This window comes from Castor canadensis, chromosome 11, assembly GCF_047511655.1.
Source record: "Castor canadensis chromosome 11, mCasCan1.hap1v2, whole genome shotgun sequence".
Taxonomy (NCBI): domain Eukaryota; kingdom Metazoa; phylum Chordata; class Mammalia; order Rodentia; family Castoridae; genus Castor; species Castor canadensis.
In genome coordinates this window covers 133,546,914-133,574,494 of record NC_133396.1, presented here as the reverse complement: position 1 = coordinate 133,574,494, position 27,581 = coordinate 133,546,914, and the positions used below count along the sequence as shown (strand labels likewise).

Sequence of the window (27,581 nt, the reverse complement as noted above, 5' to 3'; positions counted from 1 at the left end):
GGACTTTGAGCACATGATAAAAGCGAGAGCACACAAGGGAGGGGTGAGGATAGGTAAGACACCTAAAAAATTTGCTAGCATTTGTTGCCCTAAATGCAGAGAAACTAAAGCAGATACCTTAAAAGCAACTGAGGCCAATAGGAAAAGGGGACCGGGAACTAGAGAAAAGTTTAGATCAAAAAGAATTAACCTAGAAGGTAACACACATGCACAGGGAATTAATGTGAGTCAACTCCCTGTATAGCTATCCTTATCTCAATCAGCAAAAACCCTTGTTCCTTCCTATTATTGCCTATATTCTCTCTACAACAAAATTAGAAATAAGGGCAAAATAGTTTCTGCCGGGTATTGAGGGGCTGTGGGGGAGAGGGAGAGGGCGGGGTGGGTGGTAGGGGAGGGGGTTGGGACAGAGGGGAGAAATGACCCAAGCCTTGTATGCACATATGAATAATAAAACAATTAAAAAAATAAATAAATAAAAAATAAAATGGAAGCTATAGAACATTACACTGAATGTGGCCTTACTCTGGAGACCAGGGTCTCTTAAATATGAAAATCTGCAGGCCCCATCTCTGCACTTAGCAGTGAAGGTTGAAATCTCCAGGGCTGGAAAGACTGCCACAGATGCATAATCAGAGTGGCCCCCCAACTGTGGTAGGAGTATGACTCTGTTAGGTACAGGACCATTACAGATGTTTAGTGAAACCAAAATTCTCATTTTCACCAGTGGCATTGGCCTAGTTCTTCAATAAAAAATAACAACTAAGGGGCAGAAAATTTTGATGAGTCCATTCTGACTGACAGAATTCACCTGCTACTTTGTAGATTTTAGTGTGCAAGGTCAGAGGCTACTGAGTGTTTCTCCAACAATTAGAATGACCTCCCTTTAGACAAGTAACCTTATTCTTTAGAGAGAAAAAATGGCATGAATATCCAGGCTTTCAGTAAATATGATTCACTATTATTGAATTTTATTCATTATTCTTATTTTAAAAATTCGTTAAAATAAATGACTGAAATTGTTATGCATAATACTTATCAAAACCAACAGAGTTAACTATTATTAAAAAGTTATTCTAGACCTTACCCTGAAATGGAAAGAAATAAAATCTTGCAATTCTCCCTTCTAAATTTGAGTCTAAAGTCCTCGAAGGTGTACTGTGACATTACATCACTATATATTAAATATACAGACGTGTAATATATATATATATATTGCATATATGTGTATAGATAGATACAGAGAGAGTTATGAAAAGCATGTACCTGCAGTTTACTTAAATTACAATAAAAGATCCATCTACTTTTGATAACTCTATTGATCCTCACAACTTTATGGTACAAAGAAAAGGCGTTTATAAGTATTCTCATTTCAAAGAAACTGAGCCTCAAAAAGCTTAAAGCAGTCTGGATGCTGGTGACTAGTGACTATAATCCTAGCTACTTGGGAGGCTGAGATCGGGAAGATGCCAGTTCAAAGCCAACCCAGGCATACAGTTTGAGAGACACCCCCCCCACACAAAATAATCAGAGCAAAATGTACTGGGAGGCCTGTTTTGTAACCATGAAGCCCTGAGTTCAAGCCCCAGTACCACCCAAAAAATAAAAAGCTTAAGGCAGGACTCCATCCCAAATTCTAACTCCACCCTGACTCTATAGTTCTGCTGTCCTGATCCAGCACAAAACAGCAGTGAATAAAAGAAGGTTCACATCAAAAACACCATGAAGAGAGTACCCTAGTCTTTGCCACTCCAGTGAGTTAGTAGAATGAGGACACAATGCCCCCTCAATGCTAAGGGCCTCCAGACCTGTCACCTCCTACCACTGCATGAAGTCTATTTACCCAGAAGAATCATACAAGTATTGTCATTTTCTACATGTCATAGCAAAGTAAGTAAGGAATATACAGAACAGTTTTAAGTAAATTAAATGTTTGCAAAAAATAAACATCATCAAATTTATTGTTCCCTATGAAAAGAGACTTATAGCAATGATGTAACAAAATCATGGTTCTAGGATAATTTCTAGACCCAAATGAAATTTCATATTCACTGTAGAAAGTTATATAGGAAGTCAAATAAGTAAAAGTTATGACAGGTGGATTGGCCTTGTATTTACTATAATTTCTAATCACAAATTACAATAGACACTGAGCATCCCTAGTCCCAAAATCTGAATTTGAGATTCTGCAAAATGTGAAATTTTTGAGTACCAACATGACATCACAAGTGAAAAATTCCGTATCTGACCTCATAGGATTGTCACAGTCAAAACGCTAATGAACTAAAAAGATTGTATCAAATTACCCTTGAACTTATATACACATTTTATACATATATATTTATATACATATATACATATATATTTACTTACACACACACACAATATAAAATTACTTTCAGGTATATTTGAAATAGATCTGAATTCCTTGTTTAGACTTGGGTTCCATTCCCAAGATATCATTGTGTACACACAAATATTCCAAAATCTGCAAAACTCTGAAACACAAAACCCTTGTTTGTCACGAGCATTTCAGATAAGGAATACTCAACCTGTCTTACTGTTTACACAGAACTCACAACCAGTTGCACCACACCTCTCAGCTGGTACTTTTTTGAGATCCCCTAGACTTGTACAGTTTTATCTTACTCTCACTTCATTGACATTCCTTCAGAAATATGAACCCTTATTATAATTCCTATTCTAATAACCTTCTAGCTTTGTCAATATTAAGTCTTAGAAGTTTGAATACTTACACATAGTTGGAAGTTCAACTTTGCTGTAGTTTAAGTTTATGCATGTGAAAATTTGGAAGGAAGGGCTGCTGGTGTAGCTCAGTGGCCAAGCAATTACATGGCCTGCATAATCCCTGGATTTAATTAGATCCCCAGCACCAACAAAAAAAAGAAAGAAAAAAAAACTTTCAAAGGGCAGACAACTACTGTATCAGAAAAGGAAAGAGCATAACTTTTTCCAAACAAAGAGAGAATTTCATTAAATAAATTTTAAATGAAAACTTTAAGAAGCAAAAAAAGAAATTAATATAAAAAGTGAAGTACAGTTAAAGGGAAAATTTAAAACTAAAGAAGCTAAAACACTTGGAAGTAATATAAAAATAATGAGTGTCCAATGAGTGAACGAAAAACTTTAAACACACCAAAAGGTAAAAGTGAAACAAAGCAAAACCACAAATTACAGAATGAAGGTCTCAGACCATTCTGGGGCAGGAGACCCAGGAGATGATGAAAGAGTGGTGGGCTTCCTTTGGGCCAGGCTGCAGGTGACAGACTCCAGAGTCAGAGATCAGGACTCTGGAGGACACTCTGACCTGTTGCAGGTGACAACCCCAGAGGTAGTCAATGGAGCCTGGAGGACACACTTTGACCTTTGGAGTTAAAAATAGCTGTGTGGAACAGAAGCCTCCTCTCAGAGAGCACTGCCCAGCTCTGTCTCCTCCCACCCTGAACCGGGCAAAAGCACTGTCACCAACTCTCTCGAACATAGCCTGTAAATGAAGTTTCAGTTTAGAATAAGTCCCTTAATAGCAATACATAAATAACCTTTGTATTCTGACCAAATTAGATTCAGTTATACCTTAAAAAGATCAATTCTAATCATATTTAAGATTACATGTTGAAGTAAATTTAAGTTATTCATGTTTAACCTGTCAGATATATTAAAAGCAAATTAGACATTTTTAATAAAAGAACTAAATTATTCTAAAAATATAAACTGCAAAATATCCTAAATCTAATTTAATCTTACTGTGGTGATTTAAAATCCAGTTCAGTTCTGTTTACTGACTTAAAATGTCACTAATACTTTGATCACCATTTTGAATATGTCCTAAGTGAGAGATTAGTAATAAATGGCACAAGATTTAAGCTAGAAATTTTAATGTCCATATTCACCTATAAACAATGATCATTGCTAATTTTAACAATGCCTGAGGGAAATGAGTCAAAACTTATCAAAAGACTTTATAATCTCCCAAATGGAATAAGTACAAGTAAATGAGTTTAATGAATTGATTACAATGAATTTTGGACATCTATATCTGCCTCTAAGGCCCTATCTAGGAAAATGATAAATGTTAAGCATTACATCATGTTTTCAATTATGTCTTCAACTATTAAGCTAAAACGAAGCAAATTCAAATTTTGTCTCCCAACTAGTATTCAATTTTAACATTTCTACGTTTTAGGGTAAACATACAATGTCACTAACAATACCACCATAACCATTAAAAACTTGGAAGCCAGAGTTTTTGTACATAACAATTCTTAGCTTACTACTTCTTCTTTAACATGTCTAAACCTGTACACAGTGCACACAACTGACACATAATCTTGATGAAACTGCACCAGCCCTATCGTCAATGATCACTCTGCAGGTATTCGTCACTCAAATCACACATTGCATAGGAAAACTAAGACTACAAAACTTAGTTTCCAAGTCCTTTGTAAAAATAAAAACAATGACATTAAAAGACTACATATTGTTTTCTAAAACAAAATAAATTAACCTCATCAACTATTTATAATTATTAAATGGAAATGCTATTTCAATTTATATAAAAGGGTAAAAATGACCAACAGCTTTTTAAAAATTCCCCCAGATAATTATACAACTTCTTCTTCTAAACATCTAGAATCTCAAAATTAATTTTTTAACTCCTTTCTGAACCACTGCCATGCAAGTGTCTTGTGGACCAATAATACCTTTGATGCATAGAGCTTGAGGATGTACACTGAAACACCTCTGAAAATTTGAGCAAACTCCCAAGTCCATTTTAAACAGTCTTATCAAAACAATAAAGTCATCTAAATTTTACAGCTTCTCAGGTAACAAGTTTTAAGACTGCTTAATATTAATGAATGGTAAATTTGAATGCTCAACACACCAATGCTAGGGCTAGTGCATTTCTGGCGCCAAACCAAGACAAAACTACTTTTGAAAAATGACTAATTTCTGGAAGCCTGCATGTCTACAGAAGACCATCAGATGTACTAAACTGATAGGGTTTGCTTCTTTTCAGATTCTGGTGATAAGTAAGAAGGAACTGAAAAAGGAAAAGACTCATCTGATCTTTACCATGGCTGCCTACCAAGCTACAGTTTGTGGTTTATCAACAGTTATGTTTCAAATAAAGCACCCACTGCTTTTGATGATAAAATCTGCAGCCTTTCAAAGTCCTTTACATTAAAATTTTTTTAAAGATTTCAGAAATTTTCAACAGTAATACAGAACAATGACAATTTTTTTTCTAATTTCACTTTAATAATGGAGTATAACTCAGCAAATAATCACTAAGAAACATTAATATATAAGAAACTGACCCAATGTCTACAAGAGGCTCAAGTGCTTGCCCTCAAAAGCTTAAAATTCAGTGGACAGCAAAATTCCAGATAATAAAGACCTAGAACAAAAAAGAACAAAATTGCCACAAGACAGACAGCAAAGATTATTTATTCAACAACTTCTTGTATTTCTTCACTTCTGTCACCTCACTTTCACAAACATCACCTGTTTAATAAATGACATGCTTTTAAAGAAGCATGCCATTTATTAAAGAAGCATGCCATTTATTAAAGAAGCATGCCATTTATTAAACAGGTGATGTTTGTTGAGTAGGCACCATCCATTCCCTTTCTTTGAAAGCCAGCTCAGGGACTGGGTGTAGCTCAGTGGTAGAGCACTTGCTTGTGTCCAGGAGGCCCTGGGCTCAATCTTGAGCACCACCAAATAAATAAATAGAAAAATAAAAGCAGACTCAGTATCTTCGTCAGTTCTCCAACTCAACAACACCCACTAAGCACACGCTATGAATCAGACTCTGAGTGAACAAAACCAGTCCCAGCAACCCCCTTCCAAGGCAGTTCGAGAGCATCATCAAGAATTAGCCCTGATCTCTTTCTTCAGAGATAAATATTCCTATCAACAGCAACATATTCTTTACATATAATCGCTCGCACAAGAGTTTGAATGTAAAGTAAAACTCCAAATAACGACCTAACACCCAACTGGAGACACTATCTAACCAACCGTGTCTCCTTCCCTCACCTCAAAACTCCCCAAGACTCCCCACTCCACTACTGTCCCCAGATCCCACACTCAGCTGAGCTAGGTGGCACTACATCCTTCAGTGCTTCCTACTACAGCCTTACTGCATTATTACCATTTGAAACTGACATGCCCCATCCAAAAATGCCACCTGAACTACTTTTCGTCTGTGTCTGATGCAGTCACTGAATGAATGAGTTTTACACTTTCTATGGTGTTTAGGCTCTTCTTCCCTGATCTTCAGATGTCTGCCAGAATTAAAAAACATTCTGGTCAAGACCAGACTTGGTCAGGAGTACTATTAGAGAAAGATCATTGTTTTAAAGGTAGCACAGCATGACACATAAGAGCTCAGGCTCTAGTAACACAGAAGTAAGTTCTAATTCCAGTCCTACCTCCTCTTGCTGTGTAACATGGGCAAGTTGCTTAACCTTTCTCAGCCTCCATTTCTTTATTTTTCTGAAAAAGTTAATGGTAGCTATTCTCTGGAGATATACTCTTGGCATAGTTCCTGACATACTGTAAACACCAAATAATAAATAATTTTACTACTATTTCTATAAAACACCTAACTAAAAGCCTAATAGAGAAAATAAACTGACAAATAAGGATCTCTCACCATGATGTTCCAGCTTATTTCACTGTGAATCTGTACCAACAAAACCTCCTAATGAAATTCACTGAACAAATACTCTAACTAAATATACTAAGACAGTTATCAAAGCCATTAACCAAAAAAATGACAGAGTACCAATATAGCTAGAAGAAAGAAGGTAAAACATAACTTGAATTTTACGGTTTGAAGTATCCTTGATTCTTAGTTCAGAGATCTTTCCATTATACTAAACTACAATTTTTTTCTTTCTTTTTGCTGTGCTAGTGGGTCAAGCCCCAGGCCTCACACATCCAAAGCAAGTTCTGCCACTAAGCATTACAAGGCTTTCTTTAAAATTAAGGTGTTTCCTAGTGGGCTTTAAGTTGTTCACACTTTACTGTGAATTACTTTAATCAGATAAAACTTTCAGAAACACCCACCCACTTAAAGAACCAGCTATTTGGAGAGCTGGGAAGAAAAGAGATAACTTTAAAATAGGGGTGCTTAGGGTGAAGCAGCCTTCACCCAGTCATGGCAACCAATGGGGTTACAAAGCTATCTGTAGGGGAAAAAGGGCTGTAGGAGTTATAAGACAACAAAGCAACTTCCCCTCTCAGAGGTTGTAGCATGTGATTTTTAAGGAAACTACAAAGTTCTATTATTCTACTGTTCCTGCATGCAGTGACCAAAGTGTTAACACCACATTTCAAAAGTCACTTCAAGGCCACCTTTAACAAGTTCTCCACAAGGCCAATAACGGATGCATCACAGTAATACAAACCAAGACTTTCCTTTCTATAGATAAAATTGAATTATTACCTGAAATAAATCAGTATCTATACACCCTAAGTCTCTAATTTTGCCCAAGATAAATACAAAAATGAAAGAATCATTCAACCTAACAATATAGGAATAGCACAGTGCCTTAGGAGCTTCTCAAAGCTATCTTTAATACTTTCCAGCCTTAGCAAAAAGCATTCAAACAAATAAGGCCTCCTAGCTTCCTTAATGTTCCATTAGAATAAACCTAAAGTTGAAAGTGGAAAGGTTTGTTAAAACTCATTTCCAAGGAAAGGATTCTTTTGGAAGTGATTGAAAAATCAAAGGAATGAAGTGTGATGGTCTTATTGGTATCTAAAATAACAAGGCCATTTATGTAAAGCACCCCCAAAATGCCTTCTGCCAGTAATACAGGTAGGCATACTGTATTACTTCAAACTATGCTGTAAAAGGTAAACCATTGTCTCTGACTTGCAATCAAATGTAAAAATTTGCAGGAAAAAAAAAAGCAGGGTATTATTTGAACATAAGAAAAATTTCTCAATGAAAGAATATTATCAAAAGCATATTAGGAACATATTACCTTGGAAATGTAGAAAACAAAGTTCCAAGAAAAAATCTGAACAAACTTGTTGCCCTGTGGCAACACAGCAGTGGCCAAACAGCAGTGGGAGAGCACACCACTGCGAGGAAAACCAGTGGCCAGGCCTGGCAGCCTCTCACAGACAGCAGGGGGAATCATTCACATTCAAGGCCAAGAAGTCACCTCCTGTTACAGCCACAAAAATAAAAAACATGTGAACAATGAAAGCACCTAAAGAGACAAGTTAAAATCAGCCTACTGAAACATAAGCTCTAAAACATACCTATCAAAGTAATGAACAAGTACTGAACAGTGAATTTTGATTTGCTTCTTACAATTGTAGGCAGCCATGGGAAGGACCACACAATGTCCCAAGCCAAAATACAAAAGTATAGACATCCTCATCAATTTTCTACAGGAAACAAAAATGGCATTCCTAATTACATGGTTCTAAAGAATTGCATTAAATTTTGTTCCTGGTCAGTGTGAGAAAATAAAACATTTCAATTTTCTTCAACAATCCAGTATATAAAAGTAATACTACCGGTATTGATCGTAGTATGTCTGAATTAAGAGGAACTCAGAAAGAGTGCTTTAATAAACATGAAGCTAGAACAGAAACATCTATCATGAGGAACACATTTTACTCCCAGACATTTTTCCATGTTGGACAATACAGTAAGCCCACCTTATTCATGGTTTTATTACACAAAGTTTTGAACCAGCACAGTCAACATAATTTTTTTTTCTCATCACAGCTGAAGGTGTGGCTCAATCAGTAGAGCACCTGCCAATGAAGTCCTGAATTTGAACTCCACTACTGCCAAAAATTCAAAAGAAATTTCAAAAACAAAAGTTTTAAATTCCCGCACACACATTCTGCAGATCAGTTGATGCGGAGAAGCTCTCAGTCAGCCCTGCACTGTCCTCAGTTGTGTGAAATCATCCTGTGATCTGCTGAGTGTGTCCTGCCATTAATTTTGAGAAAAATTTGCCACCCAAAAGGCAAAATGGTGCCCCAAAAGAAAGGTAAAAGTCATGGTGGTAATCTTCCCAAGACAAAAAGGGCATGCAAAGTGCTTAATTGAAGTGATAAGCTGAAAATTGGAGATTTGCTGGAAGGTAGCATACATGTCTGTAGAGGAAGTTATGGGAAAAATGAATCAAGCATCTCCAGTACAGCACTGTCAGATACTGTGGTAAGCTTTTTCTTAAGGATAGGAATTAGTGTGGCCTGTGAAGAGCTTACTTAAAGCAGAGCAAACAGACATTTAGTCATGCTATCTGCATGACTAAGGTAGGCAGCTCTAGAGGAACACTGTAAGTGCTAAATATACAAGCACAAGCTTATCACTGTACAGGAAAAGTTATCAAATGCAAAAGTAGGCATAGAAATGTCTTCTTTGAGCAGGATATGGGAGATACTAAGAGGTCTATGGCTTAAGGTTCCAATTTAAAGGTGAAAGGTTGTTAAACTGCTAACATGAGATAGGGGTTAAAAATGGATAATTTGAGGGCTGGCGGAGTGGCTCAAGTGGTAGAGCACCTGCCTAGCAAGTGCGAGTCCCTGAGTTCAAACCCCAGTGCCATAAAACAAAACAAAAAAAAAATGGGTAATTTGAAAGCAAATTGGATGAGCTGATCAAAGTGAATTCTGTAGCAAAGGGGGATTTATTCTAATTATTCTAGCTAAAGAGAAGAAAATAAAGTACACAAGATTTGCTAAAGATGTGCTGAAAACTACTCATAAACAGAAAAGTTTGATCAAAGATTCGTCAAACATACAGATATAAATCCTAAAAAAAAAAGAGTATGGGGCTGATTTTGCTGAGTTAGGGTCTTTAACCACAAGGAAAAAACTCTGTAATATTTTAGGTGGAGTTATATTGAATTCATTAATTTAGAAAATATACGTTATTAGTGTTTTTTTAAAATAATCTGTACCACACAGAGTTTATGCTCTACCCCTTCCTTATATTAAAAAACAGGCCACTCTGGGCTTATGTGAGGTCACTATGCAATGAGAGGCAACACAGGAGTGATTAAAATGTAGACTCTGGAGTCACTACTTTGAACAAGTTTCTTAATCTCACTGAGCTAAAGTTTCTTCATGTACAAAATGAGACATTTCCTGTCTCATAAGATCTTTGTGAGGCTTAAGTAGCTAGGACATAAAAATCCCCAGAACTGTGCCTGGCTCAGAGTAAGTACTATATGAATATTAGCTGCTGCTGTTCCTATTACTACTGGTAGTTGTCTTTAAGCCATCACAAAATAAAGAGAGAAAGCCAGGGTACTAAAAGAGAAACCCTTATAGGAGGCATCTCTACCCTTTCATTGAGGAAGGGTTACTTTTCGTTTCCCTGAAGTCTTGAATCACTCTGGGGAAAGCAAGGGTGGTATACCAACACTAAGTTCAGATATTAGAATGGAAGAGAGGCCAGCCACCACTTCTGGCTGTCCTTCCCTGCCTGCTGGGAAGCAAGAAAGACAGCAAAGAGAAGAGTGACACTAGCAATTAGCTTGGAGCTTTACCAGGAAGAGCATTAAGATCTAAATTTTGGCACTTTGATCAGGACAGTTTGAGGATGACAGGGAGGTTGTCATGCCAGGGAAACCTCCATTAAAAGATACCACAGAGTCTGCTGGATTCCACCAGATCCAATCCTGCTAACAAACACAGAGGGCACGTGATAAGGAAACACTACCTATCCCTCTCACAGCAATTTTTAAATTTGGGGGACACTCCACATGAAACTAAGTTTATTTTCCAGAGTGCTCTGAAATCTGTTGTGTTCAGAAATATTAATGTCAAGCCTTTGAAAGAAGTCCAAGTAGCAATATACCAGATAAAGATCATCCTACCATACCTAGCTATATCAAGTTATTTTTCAACAACTAATTGATTTCAAACTTCTAACTAGAACAGTTGATTATAACTTATCTCAGAAGATACCTCTGATCTAAGTTATTTGGGATAAATTAAAGAATTGAAAACTTCTCTATTAAAAAAATGAGCAAGAAAAACATGCCAAATATATTAACATGAAGATTAAAGATGTTTCAATCTCAGCATAAATCGAGTTTGCTCTGAGCACATTTTCTATTTGATCAAATAGTTATCAAAAAAATAAAGTGGTGATCTAAGAAATCGCCCACAAAGAGCATTTTATAATTGATTTTCAAACATCTATACCATGTCATCCTAGTCTTACCACAAACCCTCCATCTCTGGGAGATTTTAGGAAAGAAACTAAAGAGAGCCATAAAAAGCCAGTTTGTCACCCCCCGTATTCATAGACAAGAAAGCAGAGTTCCAGCATTAATAATCATAGGAATCCAAGCCTTCTCACGACACCATTTCTATAGGTGGCAGAGCAAAGATATGGAAAGAACCTAGATGGAGCTCTGGAAGAGAGGCTCAAGTGGTAGAGTGAGTGCTGAGCAAACACAAGGCCCTGAGTTCGAACCCCAGTGCCACCAAAAAAAAAGGAAGAAGAAGAACGTAGATCAGATTACCTATCTTTGGGCTTCCTGTTATATGAATTATCAGGTTTCTTTAGTATTTAAACCAGTTTTATAGTGTAACACAAAGCATTTAAATTTACAGACTGTGCTTTCCAAGTCTATCACTACATAAGAATTTCATCCACAATCATGTGTTAGCTAAAAAAAATTTACTTTAAATAAGCTGGGAGATAACAGTCCTAGTAAATAGGTTATGGATAATTAGAAATAGTCCAAGAATTCAAAAAATAATTTATTTGTGTATCTATCTATCTATCTATCTATCTATCTATATATATCCTTTAAGATTTAGCAATAAAGGAGAAAATGCATAATAAAATCAAACTCTGCCATAAAATTTTACTTTTATAATTTGCTTAGTTATGCAGTATTATAGGACACAAAAAATTGCAACTTGTTAAACCCTAAAGTATTCTTCAGGATCATACGATTTAAATCACAATCAAAGGAATAAAGGCTAGTACTTTTTATATGGCTGAATTCAGAGAAAAAAAATGTTCTGGGGCTGGCAGTGTGGCTCAAGTGGTAGCAAGTATGAGACTGTTGAGTTCAAACCCCAGTACCACCATTAAAAAAAAAAAAAAAACCTTCCAATTTTGATGCCAGTAACATAGAGTAGATTGATCATAACCCACAGAAAAGCCAAAATGGTATACTTTATCCATTTATAGTGTTTCCAACTTTACCAGACAGCACAAACTGTTAAAATACAAATGAAGATGTTTCTAGAAAATAGTGACTTAAACATTTACAACAGCAAAAAGACAAGAAGGTCATAAAGGGGAGATGTATGCTGGAGTGACTAGCTTGTGAAAGGGGGACAGGACAAAGGGAGGTTGGCAGGAGTAAACCACTCAGAAAGTCTCCCTGTGAAGGCCACAATCTCAACCTCTCTGGCACATGCAAAGATCAACTGTTACATAAGGAGGACTGATCCTTTAATCAAGATCACTTTATGATCTGAATAGCATGCACTTAAAATTATAGAATTCTGAAAGAATTCAGCCTGTTTTACAATCACATCAAGTAACCATTACTTCACATGCTTTAGGTAATGTTACCGAAGCTATTTTAAGATTAATTAACACCATAAATATACTATAGATTTAAATTGAAACAAAAAATAGTGTATCATTCATATATCTATTGTATATAATGTATCCATACTCAAAGTAGATGTCGTTAGGCCTGGAAAGAATGCAAATGGACCAACTTTACTATATAAAATAATCTCACAAAGATAATCCCTTCAATGGGAAAGGGCTCTCTGTAACCCCTGGATCACTTCTGCCAGTAGACAAGCCTGATCACAGCTGTAGCTCAAGCAGTTTGGAAGTACAGCAGCAGAGCTGGTGGACAGGGGAATGTGTGTAGACTTCTTCCCTATAATTAGCCCAACCCAGCTGTGGTGACAAAAGGGTTGGACTCCTCTATTTTAAGGTGTGCAGCTCCAAATTACTTAAGAGTATGTAATTGCTGGTTAGTTTCTAGAGCTAAGAGTGTCAACAGCCTTTCCACCAAGGCTGTAGAATGGCCAATGAGTCTCCACAACACTTACTCACTGTGCCATCTGGGGTCCAAATACATTGCAAGTAACATCATAAACCAGAGCTACCCTTGAAGTTTTTCACATGCAAGGACACGGTAAGAAAAAATAAGCCAGAAGAAATATCTCTTATTTTTTTCCTGCTACTCTACCCCTCCACACAAAACACACATACAATATAACAAAAGAATGTGTGGGGGAGGACTAACAAAAGCCATAATACTAAAGTATTCTTGTCTTTTCAGAAAAGTATATACAACTGACAGCTGAAAACCTTCCAGGTAATGTCACACTATTGTATACTTCCCTCTAAAAAAGTGCCATGCCACAGAAATAAACCCATGGGAAGGGGCTACTCAGTTTGCATCTGCATTCCAGAAACATTAGAAGAGATTGGTGAAGGTCCTATTGGTGTTGGTAAGAGAATATACACTAATGTTTAAAAAAAAATGGGGCTAAATTTCAAAACACAAATGAAAGAAAGTAAAAAGACATGACCTTTTCTCCTAACTAATGATAATTTTATCAACCAAGGGTAAAACTGGGTTGTGAGCTATACAGGCTTTACACACACTTGAAATTCAAACTGCACAGATAACATTCATGATTGCAAGAACCTCAGAGCAATGAGCTAGCATCTATTTTATTACTAGCAACTCGAGATACTTGAGCAGAATACACATTCAGAACTATTATTTTCCTGACACTATCATGTTCCACAATATTAAGACTTGCTTTGACAGGCTCAGTTACTCTAAGAATAAAAAGAACACACATACCTTCATTTTCAGAAGCATGACATTTCACTTTCAATACCAAGTCAAAGGTCCTTTCTGGATTTTCCCTAAAATAAGCAGAACTTTGTTATATTTATTTCCTACAAAAAATAAGCATTTTTATAAAGCTTATATGTAAATAGATTTACACATGTGGGGGGAGTTCTTTTTATTTTGCAGTGCAGGTGATGGAAACAAGGGCGTGGAGTATGCTAGGTCAGAGCCCTCCTGCTGAGCTATAGCTCCAGCCCTATAATGTACTTACTTCTAAAATTAATATTGTTCTTGTCTCAATATTAACTATATGACCATAATATAGCAGATGTATGAAAGTGTTTCATCAGTGTTTTGGCAACATAAGAGAATTGAAATTTAGCAGTTCTGAGACTTGGGGCAAAGCGTAACCCCTGAGACTGTCCTCTCAAAGTGCCTTGTCCACTTCACAGAATAATTTTGAGGATTATAAATCAAATAGCATATGCGCAAGCACTTCATAAAATAGATGTAAAGCACTGCTCTTATTGAGTCAAAATTAGAAAGCCAGTGCATGCCTACATGTCTCTTAAACAGACTCTCAAGCATCCTTCAAGGACTTGAAGTAAGGGCTCCACCTGCTTCATTCTAGATCACCATAGAATATTTACAATGTTCCTCTTAAAGGTGACATGCTTCTTGAGATGTACCTGCTGCACTTAAGCATGTTCAAAGTAGCAAGATGTTCACATGCTGAGTCTAACAAAAGCAGGATTTCTTCATATCAACTTTTTTTTTTTTTTTGCAGTACTAGGGTTTGAACTCAGGGCCTTCCCCTTGAGCCACTCCACCAGCCCTATTTTTTTAATGGGATTTTTCTAACTATTTGCCTGGGCTGGCTTTGAACCACGATCCTCCTGAGTAGCTAGGATTACAGGCGTGAGCCACCAGCACCCGGCTGTATCAATTATTTTTGTATTAGTTATTACATCTGCCTCCAGATTAGATTTTCCCACCAAGAACAGTAAGGTTGCTTTGCTTCATTCAGAAGCAACTGACTTTTCCACTAACTTTGCACTCATTTAACCTATTTGTTGGTTAAATTTCAAAAAGTGAACTGAAATCTATTGAGATACTTTTCTGTTTTGAAACATAGTTCTGTTTTAATCTCTCTTTCCATCAGAGATTCAAGATTAAGTGAAGTCTAGAGGTATGGCTCAGTGGTAGAGTACCTGCCTAGTGGTCTAGGCTGCTTGAGGCCCTAGGTTTGACCCCCAGCACCGCAAAAAAAAAAAAAAAAAAAAAAGTCTGACACCCAATGCCAAAGTGTTACACACATATTTCACGTATTCTGGTAAAAACACCTTTATTGTCTTTGTACGCTGTTTTTAATATGCACTTCCTTGAAGAAATTATTGCCAGATTTGACTTCTAGAAAAGATTGATTTAGAAGAATTACAAGACATGCTTTTAGAACCTTAGGAAGTGACAAGTCATGTCACTGCATTTGCAAATACACATTTGGTCAGCATGTATACTCTTAACTTGTTTCTTGGCAACAGTGTGAAGGTTGTCTCCTCATCCCATCTTCACTCACCCTGCCCATCCCGCTGTCAAACACTGAAGAAAGTCTAAATTACACCATCCCTCTATTTTCCTAATAAACTCTAGAATCTCTCTTAGGTATAAAAGTTAAATATTGATCCAGCTATACCGCTGCGAAATTTAAAAGGCCTTTCATCATAACACAAAGATGCATACTTCTTATTTTACATTTAAAGGGGGAGGGGTGGCGGAGTGGCTCAAGTGGTAGAGCACCTGCCTAGCAAGAGTGAGGCCCTGAGTTCAAACCCCAGTACCGCAAAAAAATAAAAATGAAAAATAAAAGAGGAAGGAGGCGGAATCAAGAGAAGAAAGTATTCTTTCCAAAGTAAGTTTCAGGAGAAAAATAACAAACTCACGCCTGTAGCAGCAACATCACCACGGCTATGCAAACTGCTTTTCACCTGATCTGAAGGAATACAGACCATGGTGGCACCCACATAAAAGTACCCTGGGAACTAAATGCCATTTTGCAAGCCCGGTGCCTGCGCGCAGTGGCTGTGCAGAGGGACCTCGGTCAGAGCCTGCTTTGATTCGCCGAGGAGAACCAGAAGAAAGCTGCGCCGGGCGGTCCCGGGGACAGCAGCGTTGTCCCCGCCAGCGCTCCGCGGGGTGCGGCCCCCTCCCTCCGCTCGCCACACCCGCGACGCGACAGGCGGATCCGGCGAGTCCGCCACCGGGGGGACCCGGGAGCCGCACGCGGGGAGCGCGGGTCTCGCCCAGCCCCCGGGACACAAGCGTCGCCGCGCGGGGACCTCGGGGCCGGACAGGCTTTGCGGCCTAGCGCCGTCCCGCCTCCCTCGGGCCGGGCCGGGGGCTCGGAGCGGACGCGTCCCGCGAGTCGCCGACTGGCAGGACGCACGGGGCTGCGCGGGGCCCCACGTCCCCGCCGCACTCACTTGGTCCTGCAGTCCATGGTTACATGTCGCTGCGGGGCTGTCTGTCGGTCCGTCCGCCCCCCGCCGCCGATCCGCGGGGAAAGAGGCTGCTCACAGTGGCGGCGGCGGCGGGCCCATGTCGCTGCGCCCCCGGCGCGTCCCCGCCTCCCACCCCACCCCACCCCACCCCCGGGCCTTTCTGTGACAGCAGCAGCGGCGTGGCCGCCGTCACCCAGGCCAGGGCCTCTCTCAGTTCCTGCCACCCCGGCCGCCCGCAGCGACTCCGGCACCTTCTGCAAACCAGGAAGTCGCCGGAAGGGAGGGGGAAGGGGCGCGCGGGGACGCGCCGGCCGCTGCACCTGGGCCTCGCGGCCCGCGGAGGATGGGCGGCCGGCGGGGTCCCCGCGCCCTGGGCAGCCTCTCAGAGGCTCTCCCCAGAGTGCAGAAGCCTGCCACCCAGCTAACTCCAAGGTGTCCCGGTGTCCTCAGCGCTGCACCAACCAGCTGCCTTCCTGGGTCCAGGCCAGGCTCCAGGGCATCCAGCCTCCAACCTCCCCAACAGTGGAGTACCTGGAAAAGTACCTTCACTTGCAGGCTGTTTTCTACATCACGTGCACGCGAAATCGAGTCCCTTGCATGTCACACTGCAAATTCGGAGCTCACGTGAACGCTCCCTGGGTTCGGCCTCACTCCAGCTGTGGCCTGGTTCCTGCTCCCTGAAAGCCACAGCTACCCCTCCTGATTCAGGAATGCTCAGTTGTGTGCACCTGCTAAATAGCTCTGTCAAGTAGCAGAACCATAACGCACCACTTGCCTGTACATATGGCAAGCAGACATTCCTTGCTGTAGCATTAGACAGGACTAACTTCTGGATACACTCAGGGAGGGGCAAGCCTCCTGTACTGGCAGGCCTGGGGAGCTCAGAGGGCACCAGTGAACCATGAAGATGGCTGGGGAGGGGCTGGTTTACAAAGCACCAACATGCCTGTTAAGCGGGTTGTAAACATGAGCTCGGTACTCTTAGCTGTATTATACTTTCATCACTGTTTCGTATATGAGGAGACTGAGGTCAGATTGAGCAGTATGGCTAGGCTAGAAATCTGATTACTGATTACTCACTTCTGCTTCTAACTACTGCTTCCTCTGCTCTGAGGCCTCATATTTGGGATCTACTAAGAGATATAGAAAATGTCCTATGGTGGACGTTCAAGAGATTGTCCAGGGCTGGACTGTTAGATCTGGGGAAGGCCTCCTCCCACCCCAACACTGTCAACTTTAACACAAGGCTACAGTGATTTTCATCCACGTGGGGGTTGCTTCAGACTTTGTTCATGCTGAAGGTAAGAGGATGAAAGGAAACCAAATGTGCTATGAATGTGTGAGTCATGAAACACAAGACTCAAACAAGGAGTCTTGGGAATTAAAGACCTTAAAAACAGGGTATCTAAAGTCAAGCTCAGTTATAATGATCTTAAACATTCTTGCCAAAGTTGGTGTTACTTGGTCAACCAAAGAAGACACATTGCATAGCTGTTGATCTCTTCGTCAAAAATGACAGCAGGATACAATTGAAAAAAAAAACAAAACCTATATTTTAGCATAATGTTTTGTCATAACTTGACTTGGGTGAGACATTTAACTTCAGTTTCTCAGTTCCTACATTTTTAAAATGTATTATTGCTTGTATATCACATGAGCAGTGCGATGTTCAAGTTTAAAAGTTCTAAAAATTTTTGTGATTTCTGAGAAATTATTCTGTGAATTTCACTTTCACAATTAGACCAACCACATACATTTGTTTTTCCCAAGTAAAGCTTTTCCTGCCTAACAAGTTAGAATACTCCAAAGCCTTGAACTAAATTCTGTAAACTTAAAACCACTTCTGCTCCAACTGTTGCTGAATTTTTTGAGCTTCTCCTTTCGTTATAATTAATCCTCCAAAGAGAAGAACCTATCTAGTCGTGCCTACATCATGACTTTTAATTTGGGAGCTAGGAGACATGGTAGTTGTTTTCTCCATCCCTTGTTAGTATATTTTAAGTGACAGTCATACTCCTTGATAATGTTTATGAAACCAGTGGCATAATTTTAGTAACACTCATTTCATATATGACTTATCGTATGACTGATAGAGAAGTGCACAGAGGGCAAACTTTCAAGCTGCTATTACATCTTCCCAAGGTGATATTTCAGTAATAGTATTTCCTATTCGACAATTGAAACTAACATTTTCAGAACCGTAGAAGTCAAAGAACATGGTCTGTAAGTTATTGTTTTAAAATGTTTTTGAGACTTAATTTTAAATGTTTTAAGTGGATTTTTAAAGTATATTCTGGGGCTTGGGAGGTAGCTCAGTGGTAGAGCACTTGCTAGCATGCACAAGGAGGCCCTAAGTTTGATCACCAGCACAAAAGTAAGGGGGAAAAAGGAATACTGTTTCTCTTGAGTGTGGTATTCTAACAGTATGATCTTGATCGAGTGTGATGAGTGTGTTGTTCACATCTGTTGCTAAATTTTGATTTGCTTGACAAAATTTCAATTGCAGGAAGAGGTGAGTTAAGATATTCTAATACTTGATGGGATTATCTACTGTAATAGTGCTATCATTTCTTTTGCTTTGTGTAGTTTGTAGCTGTTATGATAGACATAACAGTTTATAATGGTTTTATATAGAGAGACCTGAAATTGAATTGTTTATTACTATGCTGTGACTTTCTTTTGCCTAAACAGTTCTCTCCTGAAACTTTCAGACTGTCAAACTGAAAACATTCCTGCAGTCTACATTGTTATGTTTTGGATTTATCTAACAAATTTTAATTTTGACTTTAACCTATTCTGATTATCTTTGGCTCTCAGAGCAGGCTTTTCAACCATTTGTATCTACTATAATTGCTCATAAATTTGATTTATTTCTGCCACTTAATGTGTTTCCCTTTATTTTCTTTTCCTGATTTTTGTTTGTTTGTTTCCCCTTCCTCCTTAACCTTCTTTGGAACCAATTGTGGTTTTTATGCTTTTATTTCTGGACACCCTCCAGCCTAACCTTCTAGTTTGGAAGTTATGTACTCTATTCATTTGTTAGATATCCTGGGACTTCTAAGAAAGAAATTTGATTAAATCCAGAGTTCACAATCACATCCACTTTCTCCCAAACAACACAAGGACCTTAAAAAACAAGTCAAAATCACAATACATTATGAATGCCATTTTACACAGTGTTTGCTTAGATCCACCACTCATTTTGCTCTTTTTTCTTATTTTAGTGGCTCTTACATCTAAGATCACTTTACTTTTTCTTAAAATATATGCCATGGCTGTGGGCATACTCTCCCTCTTTTTGTTTGAGAAGAAGTGTATGTTACCCTGATTCTTAAAAAAAAAGTTTTCTCTGATAACTTCTAAATTCACAATTATTTCCTTCTGCATACTTTCAATATAATCACATAGTTCCTCTAGTTACAATTTGAATCTTGAAACTAATCTTGAAATATCTGTCTTTTCTCTCTAGCTGCATCTTTTTTTCTTTTTGTTTTTAGTTTTCTATAGTTTCACCACAAAGGGTAGATTTTTTTAAAAATTCATTTTTCCTTTTTTTTTTTTTAAAGACAGAGTCTTGCTATGTAGGCCAGACTGTCCTTAAACTTAAGTTCCTTCTGCCTCCATTTCCCAAGTGCTGGGATTGCCGCTGTGCACCACCACACCCAGCTAAATCCATCTTTCTTGATTTACTTGCTTTTCTTGATTTTAAATTGCTGACTTCATTAGTTCTCAAACATCCTGAACTCCATTCTTCTCTTCCTTTCATTCTGGGACTCTGGTTGTACCTTCCATACCTTTTAACATCTTTGCCATAATACATTCTCTTTGACTCTCTGGACTGAATTCTGGACAGTTTCACAAATGTCTTCTTGTTCATGGATTCTCCAAATTTGTCTCATCGCCCATTAAAATCATTTTTTATTAATTTTATTACTAAAGGTATATTTAGTTATTTTTTAGATTTGCTTCCTCACTCACATTTTCTTAAAATGTACTTAATATATTCTTTAATTTCTGAATATTTTAATTATTGTTTCTGAAAATTCTAATATCTGAAGCATTTGTGGGTCTCAGTCTTCTCTCTGATCTCATTTTTTTTTTTTAATGCTGCATCTTACTTGTGATCCCTTATTTTCTTCTGTATGTGGTGATTCCTTTTTCCTTTGATCCTTGGAGCTTTATATGTGGAAATTTAGTGAGGTATAAAATGATGAGTTCTTGGAGAGGAATTCACTTATGGTTAATAGATGCTGGTGGTACTGGTGGTTCAGGATCGTTTAATACTGAATTCCCAGCTTGAACATTTTTAGGCCACCAGTGTGAGATCTGGATCATAGCCGTGAATCTTCCAGAAATCTTTTTTCCCCCTTAATTCTGTTCAGAGGATAAAGAGGTTATCAATTTTTCTTCAATATCTTTGGGATTTCTTCTTTATGAATGGTATCCTATTGGATTTCCCACATTAGTACGGTTCTTAAGACACATAAAGGCTTAAAGCAGACCCTCATCTTCATCCTCACAAGATAAAAGGTAGCTCTTGTGACTACTGTTACTTGTGCTCTCCCCAAGAGCCCTCCTTACTTGATTGCCTACTTTTGAATGTGTTTTTTTAGGGCTAGGGTGTGTTTCAGTGCTAGAACATTTGCTTCACGATGTGAGGCCCTGGGTTCAATTCCAGACACCAACAAATAAATATAAATGCCTTATATTTTTTATGGTTGAATCCTGAATTTTTAGTTGATCTTGATGGACATTTTGACTAAGTTATCATGATTGCCTGGTTTTGATGATAGTATCTTGTAAAATGGACTAATAGCAACTTTTTATTCTAATAGTGTCCACTTTCCTCAGGCTGTACCCAAATACTCCCTGACTTGCTGTCATTATGCATGAACAGTGTGGAAAAATCCAAGTCCTTTTGTGAGCCAACTGTTCTGTTTCCCAAAGTGTTGTGATACCACAGAGGTTACGCCTGGCTCCCTGCTCCCTAGTTACTTATATCCATGAAGAAATATGCATTTGAAGTGAAGACTTATTAGCCGGGCCTGGTGGTACCTGCATGAATCCCAGCAATTGGGATGCTGAGACAAAAGGATGGTGTATTAGAGATCAGTCTGTGCTACATGGTGAGATTAGTCTCAAAAAAAAAAAAAAAAGTAAAGAATTATTGGAATCCATGCATGCCTCTCCTGAGAGCTCCTTTCCATTTGGAGCGTAGAAAGAGAAATACCAATGCAAAGTCTAGAATGGCATTTTTAAAATAATTCCATTAATAATGCTTCATGTTCAGTGTAGCTTAACTAGACTCATGTTGGCTGTGAACCTCACCAGTTTATACACTGAGTTTCAAATTAACTTAGAAATGAGCTTTGAGATTCTGCCTTTTCGTCAACTGTAGTCAGCATGTTTCCAAGCCAGGCATTCCCTAAATCTAGCTCTGCATAGCTTCCTGTTATTTTTCTCACATTAAATTTATTAATACTAACACAGTCTACATTTACTATTACAGGAGAAAATTCTTTACATAAAATATTTAGCCAGTCAAATTTCTTTTTTTTCCCCTTTATTGTGCTGGCTGGGGGTACATTATGGCCTTTACAAAGGTTCTTACAATGTATCAAATATATCATACTTGAATTCACCACCACCCTCTTTACTTCTTTGCATTTACATGAGCGTGTACACATTTTCTGCATGATATTCACCCTCCTACCCACTTTCCCAGCCAACTCCCCCTTCCCATGGTGCCAACCCTCTCCCCTGGGCGGGACTTGTTTTGCTCTCCTATTCTCCAATTTAGCAAGTCAAATTTCCTAAAGAAAACTATCTTAAAGTATTTTTTCAAGACTTGGCTTTCAATAGCAACTGGGACAGGGTTGATAAAGAAAACAGTCTAAACAGTCTAGCATACTGTTCTTTTTTTTTTTTGGTGGTACTAAGGTTTGAACTCAGGGCCTCATGCTTGCTAGGCAGAGCCACTCTGCCAGCCTACACTTAGCAACAACATCACAAATTTGAATCTAAAGGTAAAATCTCCTTCAGCAAGACCTATGAAGTACTTTTAAGATAGAAAGGTAGTCAGCACGGTATCTTTCCGGAAAGTATTCTTTTCACACCTCATAGCTTACAAAGTTAGCATTCTCTTTGGTTGAAAAACCAACTCCAACAAAAATGTTGTCTTCCAATTTGTAGACAAAAGGGCTCAGATAAATTTTGATAACTTTATTACCAAATATGAAGATACTCAAATAATTATAAAATTCAAGTAGTAAATTATGATATGTGTTTCTTTGGCTGTTAAACTTTTAGTAAAGAAGACTGTAAAAGCCTCCAAAATAACACAATAGAACCTCTCTTTCCCCTTTTTTCAAGTAATTTGCCCAAAGGTGTAGAATACACTCTTACCTCTGCCCAGCTTCTCCCAGTCCACCCCTATCTTCATTCCTCAGTTTGCCAGACATCGGAAAACTTAAAATAGTCCTTGACGTCAAAAGCAAAGAATATTTGAGGCAAGTAAGAACAGCAGGTTATAATCAAAGTTGTTGAATTTTGTCTAGGGACTCTTTGACAAGTCTGACTCTGGCTTCCAGAAACAGCGCAATGTCTCTGTAACCCACTGGCACTGCTCAGGAAAGAATTTCTTAACCCCACCCACCAGATACGGCACATAAATAAAAACATCATCATTGTGACAGCTCAGCTCACACCCATTTAATGCTCTCAGAAGAATGAGTAATCACATCCAAAGAGCAATGTCATTAGAATTCACTGGAAGGAAACATAAAAGAACATCTAAGGAGATGCTGATTGTCTATCAAAATCAGCAACCTCTATAAGCAACCCCAGTCCTAATATAAATAGAGAAACATAATCAAAGACTGGTGGAGTGATTCTGCCTGGGGTCCTGAGTTCAAACCTTAGTATCACCAAAAAAAAGAGAGAGAGAAATAAAATTCCTGTGTGCCAAGTTCTACTTTCCTAAAATACAAGGAAATCACCAGGCAAACACTACATGTGTATCAATATGTGATTGATTTAGAGTTCAATCCAATGCCAGGGCAAAAGACGAAGGCATAATTCCACAGCAGAAGGCCCTTTGAATTCTAAACAGATTCAAAACTCCAAAGTATTTGACAGCCCCTCCCCTGTTTCTTACTACTGAAAATCTAAAAGAAACCTAAAAGAAAATTAAGAAAACCTGGGGGTTCTCCTGGGCTTCAGAAGTATGGGCTCACCTTATCTCAGTTCCATTGTTTCTGATGCTATAGATCCAAGGCTTAGGCAAGAGTCTGAGAAGATATCTTTGGCCTGGAATCTTCCCTGGGAGGGGTCTTCTTAGTTCAGTGGGGATTTACTTACTTCCTTTGTCTTTTAAAAGCAACTGCCTCAGCCACCTTTCTTCATTCTCTGTGCACAATTCCACTAGTCTCCTGCAGCATCTTGAGACTACAAAGGGCTCAAAGGGACAGTTGGGCAAGGCCAGAAGGGGATGGAAGCCTTGGGACTCATGAGTCAGCCTGACAGACTGCTTGAGACTTAAAAGTAGATTCCAGCATCATAGGGGATGGGCGGCCCTTTCTACCTAGAGCACAGCTGCTTCCTGGGTCTTCCCTCCACTGCTCTCTTGGGTGGAGCTATGGATCAGGACTATATAACATAGTATGCACACTAAGTGTAGTAATTATACTGTATTCTCACTGTGTTACTCAAGAAAATCACCAAATAGCTGCTGCTAATTCCTATTTTGTGATGACGCAAATAAAGCCATTGATTACTACATGACCCATTCATGTACCTATCTAATTTTTAGTGCAAATATGTTGCACTTCTTCTTGAAATAAGCAGGTACGAATTCTTAAATAATGTATGCATGAATTTATAAGGAGAGGCCTGATATTTGTGTTAGAAGGAAGATTTAAATCTAGTAGTCTACTATTAAGTTAGAAACAACTCACTGTAGCAAACCAGCTGTTAATACCACTCCCAGTTTATGAAAGCAAAAAAGAATTTTTTTCTTCATATTTGAGTCACCATATCATTTCTTGTGCAAAGACTTTATGCACAAAACCAGAAAGACAAGCCATACCACATCTGCATTTATCCTTTTTTATGGTTGTTGTGATTGCGCCAAGTGCTTTGTGATCATTTTTTATTAGCTGAGACTCTCAATAGTTCTGGGAAATATAGATTATTAGGTGAAACATGTGTCAGTGATGAAGCAGGAAGCTCGCCATCCAGGGACAATGGAGTTCCAAGAATACCTGAATGAAAGTGTGTACTCTCCCCTGTTTGCCAGAGGCACCCGGAAACAAAGTCAACCTGCAAAACACCACGGAGCCATTTTGAAAAGTTGTTTTCTTCATGTGCCTCTGCACAAGAAACACAAGTATATCTGTCTTTTCTCTTTCAAAACAAAAGTAAGCAAGCTCAAGTGAGTCTGTATTTCAGTTCAGAAACACTAATCATCATATGACATCTTACTCACTGATATTTTACAAGCTCACTAAACACCCTAGTGTAGTCACCTTTCTTTAAGAGTCCTCTGTACAAGTTGAAGAACTTTTAAAAAGCATTTATGTAAGAAACTAAAAGAGATATTAATTTATGACTCCATCACATTGCAGATAACGAAAGCTAAATTGAAGAAAATTTTCTTAATGTAATTGGTCCATACAGCCAGGGGCCAGTGGCTCACACCTGTAAACCTAGCTACTTAGGAGGCTGAATTCAAGAGGATCTTGGTTCAAGGCCAGTCCAGGCAAATAGTTTGTGAGACCCTATCTTGAAAAAATGCATCACAAAAAAGGGTTGGTGGAGTGGCTCGAGGTGTAGGCCCTGTCTTTTAGAGAATAGTTTTGTGGCAAAACTGGACTTCCTGGTTCTAAAAGATGAAAAGGCAAAACCAAAGAATAACTCTCTATGAACATTCCTAAATATTGAAGATAAACATCATGATTTTTTGATATTTTATATTCATTTTGTTGTATATTTGTATTATGAGGCTTTATTCAATGTGTAGTTTTGACCCATTTTACTAAAATTATATATTGAGTAAAAATTATTTGTTAGGGAATTGTTTGTTGTTGTGAGAACCTGGAGAAAAAAAAGTCGATGAAGATAAGTTGCCTACACAGTCAAAGTGTAAATTATTCCTAATGGATGCTAGAAACATTGCCAGCGTGGACTTGATGGGCACTTCTTTTATGATGGGCTCAGTCACTTGTCCCTGAACCAATGTTCAAATATTATCTTTTATTGCTTGTTCATTGTGCTCTCCTTTTCTTCTCCAACCAGCTGTTCTGGCTCTAGGCTATGCTGTGCAGTTACCTTTGTCCTGACCTGTCCTGTGTTCCTCTTTTGAATGAACAAGCTACCAAGAAGCTATCCTTTTGTTTTAAGCTATCTTGTATTTTTCCTACATTTATTTACCTCTCCTGGAGGACTTTATAAGTATTGACTTCTGTCTCTGTCCACTTTCTGTTGTTATTACTAAGTTCCACACATTGGGCTATTTATAAAGAATAGAAGGTTACTTAGCCCATGGTTCTGGAGGTTGGGAAATCCAAGATTAAGGGTGTCCTTGCTGCTTTGGAACATGGTGGAAGGTATGAGCTAGCAAGAGAGAGCAAGTCTGGGTCTCTTCCTCTTCTTATAAAGCCACTAATGACACAAGGGAGGAAGGAGGGCTCCTACCTTCACTACCTTATCTAATGCTAATTACTGCACCAAATCTCCATTTCCACATACCTCCTACTTATACTTTTGGGGATTAAGTTTCTAACACCAGAATTCTGGGGGATACACCCAAACCATAAGTGTTGCCAGAGTCAATTGGAGAACCTCATACATATTCTCTAGCTGGTTAGGAGGCTACCACTACTCTTTGGCAAAATACACTTTCTTTGCCTAAGCTAATATTTTTTATCACTAGAAGTCCCTAGATCCTGCCTTCTTGGAGTTTATGGTCTAGATAATAGAGACCAACAATAAACATGTAAACACCGTAATAATAAAATCTCTCACAGTAATGAGTGCCGAAAAAAAAAAATAAACAGAATACAGAGAAAGAGTGATGAGTGGAAGTTTACTTTAGCAAAGATAGATAGGCAGGCCTCTCTAAGGTGAAGATATTTGAACTGTCACTAGAATGATGAGAAGATAGGGGATGAGATTTCCTGTCAAAGGAAACAAGTAATGCAAGGGCCATGAGGTACAAACAAAGTTGACACATTTAAAGAAAGCCAAGGTGACCAATAAGAGTACTAGGAGATGATGTCAGAAAGGCAGAAGGAGGTTAAACTGTGAAGGGTTTTTGCAAACCATGGTGAAGACTGAATTTTATTCCACTTTCTGTGGAACCCTACGAGAGTAAAATAAGCATGGGACAACATAAGGTGTTAAGAACGGTGTTTATGAGGCTGTTGCTGTGATCCAGAAAAAATGATAATATTTTGCTTTCCAGGTGCAGGGAAGATAATAAGGAGTTCTCAGATTTTAAATACATGTAGGAGGTGTCACCCAGAGGAATTGCCTCTGAAATGGAAGTGGCTAGAAGGTAACTTGGCTTCTTGACTGTTACATGGGTATGTGTGTATGAGGTGAGGAAGGAATCAACAGCCCTGCTTTACACATCGTACGGTTGACATCCTGTTAGACACGCAGATTTAAAGAGGTGGCCAAGGCAGTTGCTCAAGGGAAGCAGTATGCAGCACCTTCATCCTAAGGACCATAGCTGCTCCCATCATATTAACCAGGCATTGCAGGCAGATGAGTGAGTTTTTGAGGCATACTTTCGGCCCATTGGGAGCCCAATGATTAGGAGAACTTGTCAAACTCAGTTACAAAGTCTAAAAACTTCACCATTTTTCCTGGGCTTTCTAAATGATTTATTGTTCCAGAAGACCCAGTGAAAAAAATGAAAACTAGAATCCTATGATTTGGGAAATGTGACCAGAAAGCCTAAAACACAGTGTAAAAAAGTATGCATAAATACAACCAGAAAAAAGAGGAAAGCAGTATCTTTTCACTCACCACAAAGGCATTAAGAAGTTCTCTGAAGCCAGGCATAGTGGCACATGCATATAATTCTAGCACTTAGGAGGGTGAAGACAACCTGGGCTACACAGGGAGACCCTGTCTTAAAAACAAAAATGCTCTCTGATTGTCTAATTCTGTGATATTGATTTAGGGACATTGGAAAAGGGAGCTTGACAGTTTA

The 27,581-nt window shown here is 38.6% G+C and overlaps 1 protein-coding gene across 16 annotated transcripts in view; it reads right to left on the bottom strand.

Moving 5' to 3' along the window:
- Window positions 1-23,960, bottom strand: part of Dennd1b (DENN domain containing 1B) — a 231,054-nt gene extending 207,094 nt beyond the window's left edge. For 4 of the 16 annotated variants that reach the window (XM_074048704.1, XM_074048708.1, XM_074048715.1 and 1 more), the window contains exons 1-2: window positions 22,769-22,986; window positions 13,875-13,939 (exon numbers count right to left, since the gene is read on the bottom strand). In XM_074048704.1, coding sequence (XP_073904805.1) covers window positions 13,875-13,939; window positions 22,769-22,824 — 121 coding nt within the window. In that variant the 5' untranslated portion in view covers window positions 22,825-22,986. Of the gene's footprint in view, window positions 1-2,756; window positions 3,002-8,021; window positions 10,997-13,874; window positions 13,940-16,345; window positions 16,500-16,894; window positions 17,198-22,768; window positions 22,988-23,598 lie in introns of those variants that run through there. The other 12 variants (XM_074048718.1, XM_074048714.1, XM_074048709.1 and 9 more) reach the window with 8 other exon arrangements.
- Window positions 23,961-27,581: the final 3,621 nt, after the last annotated feature.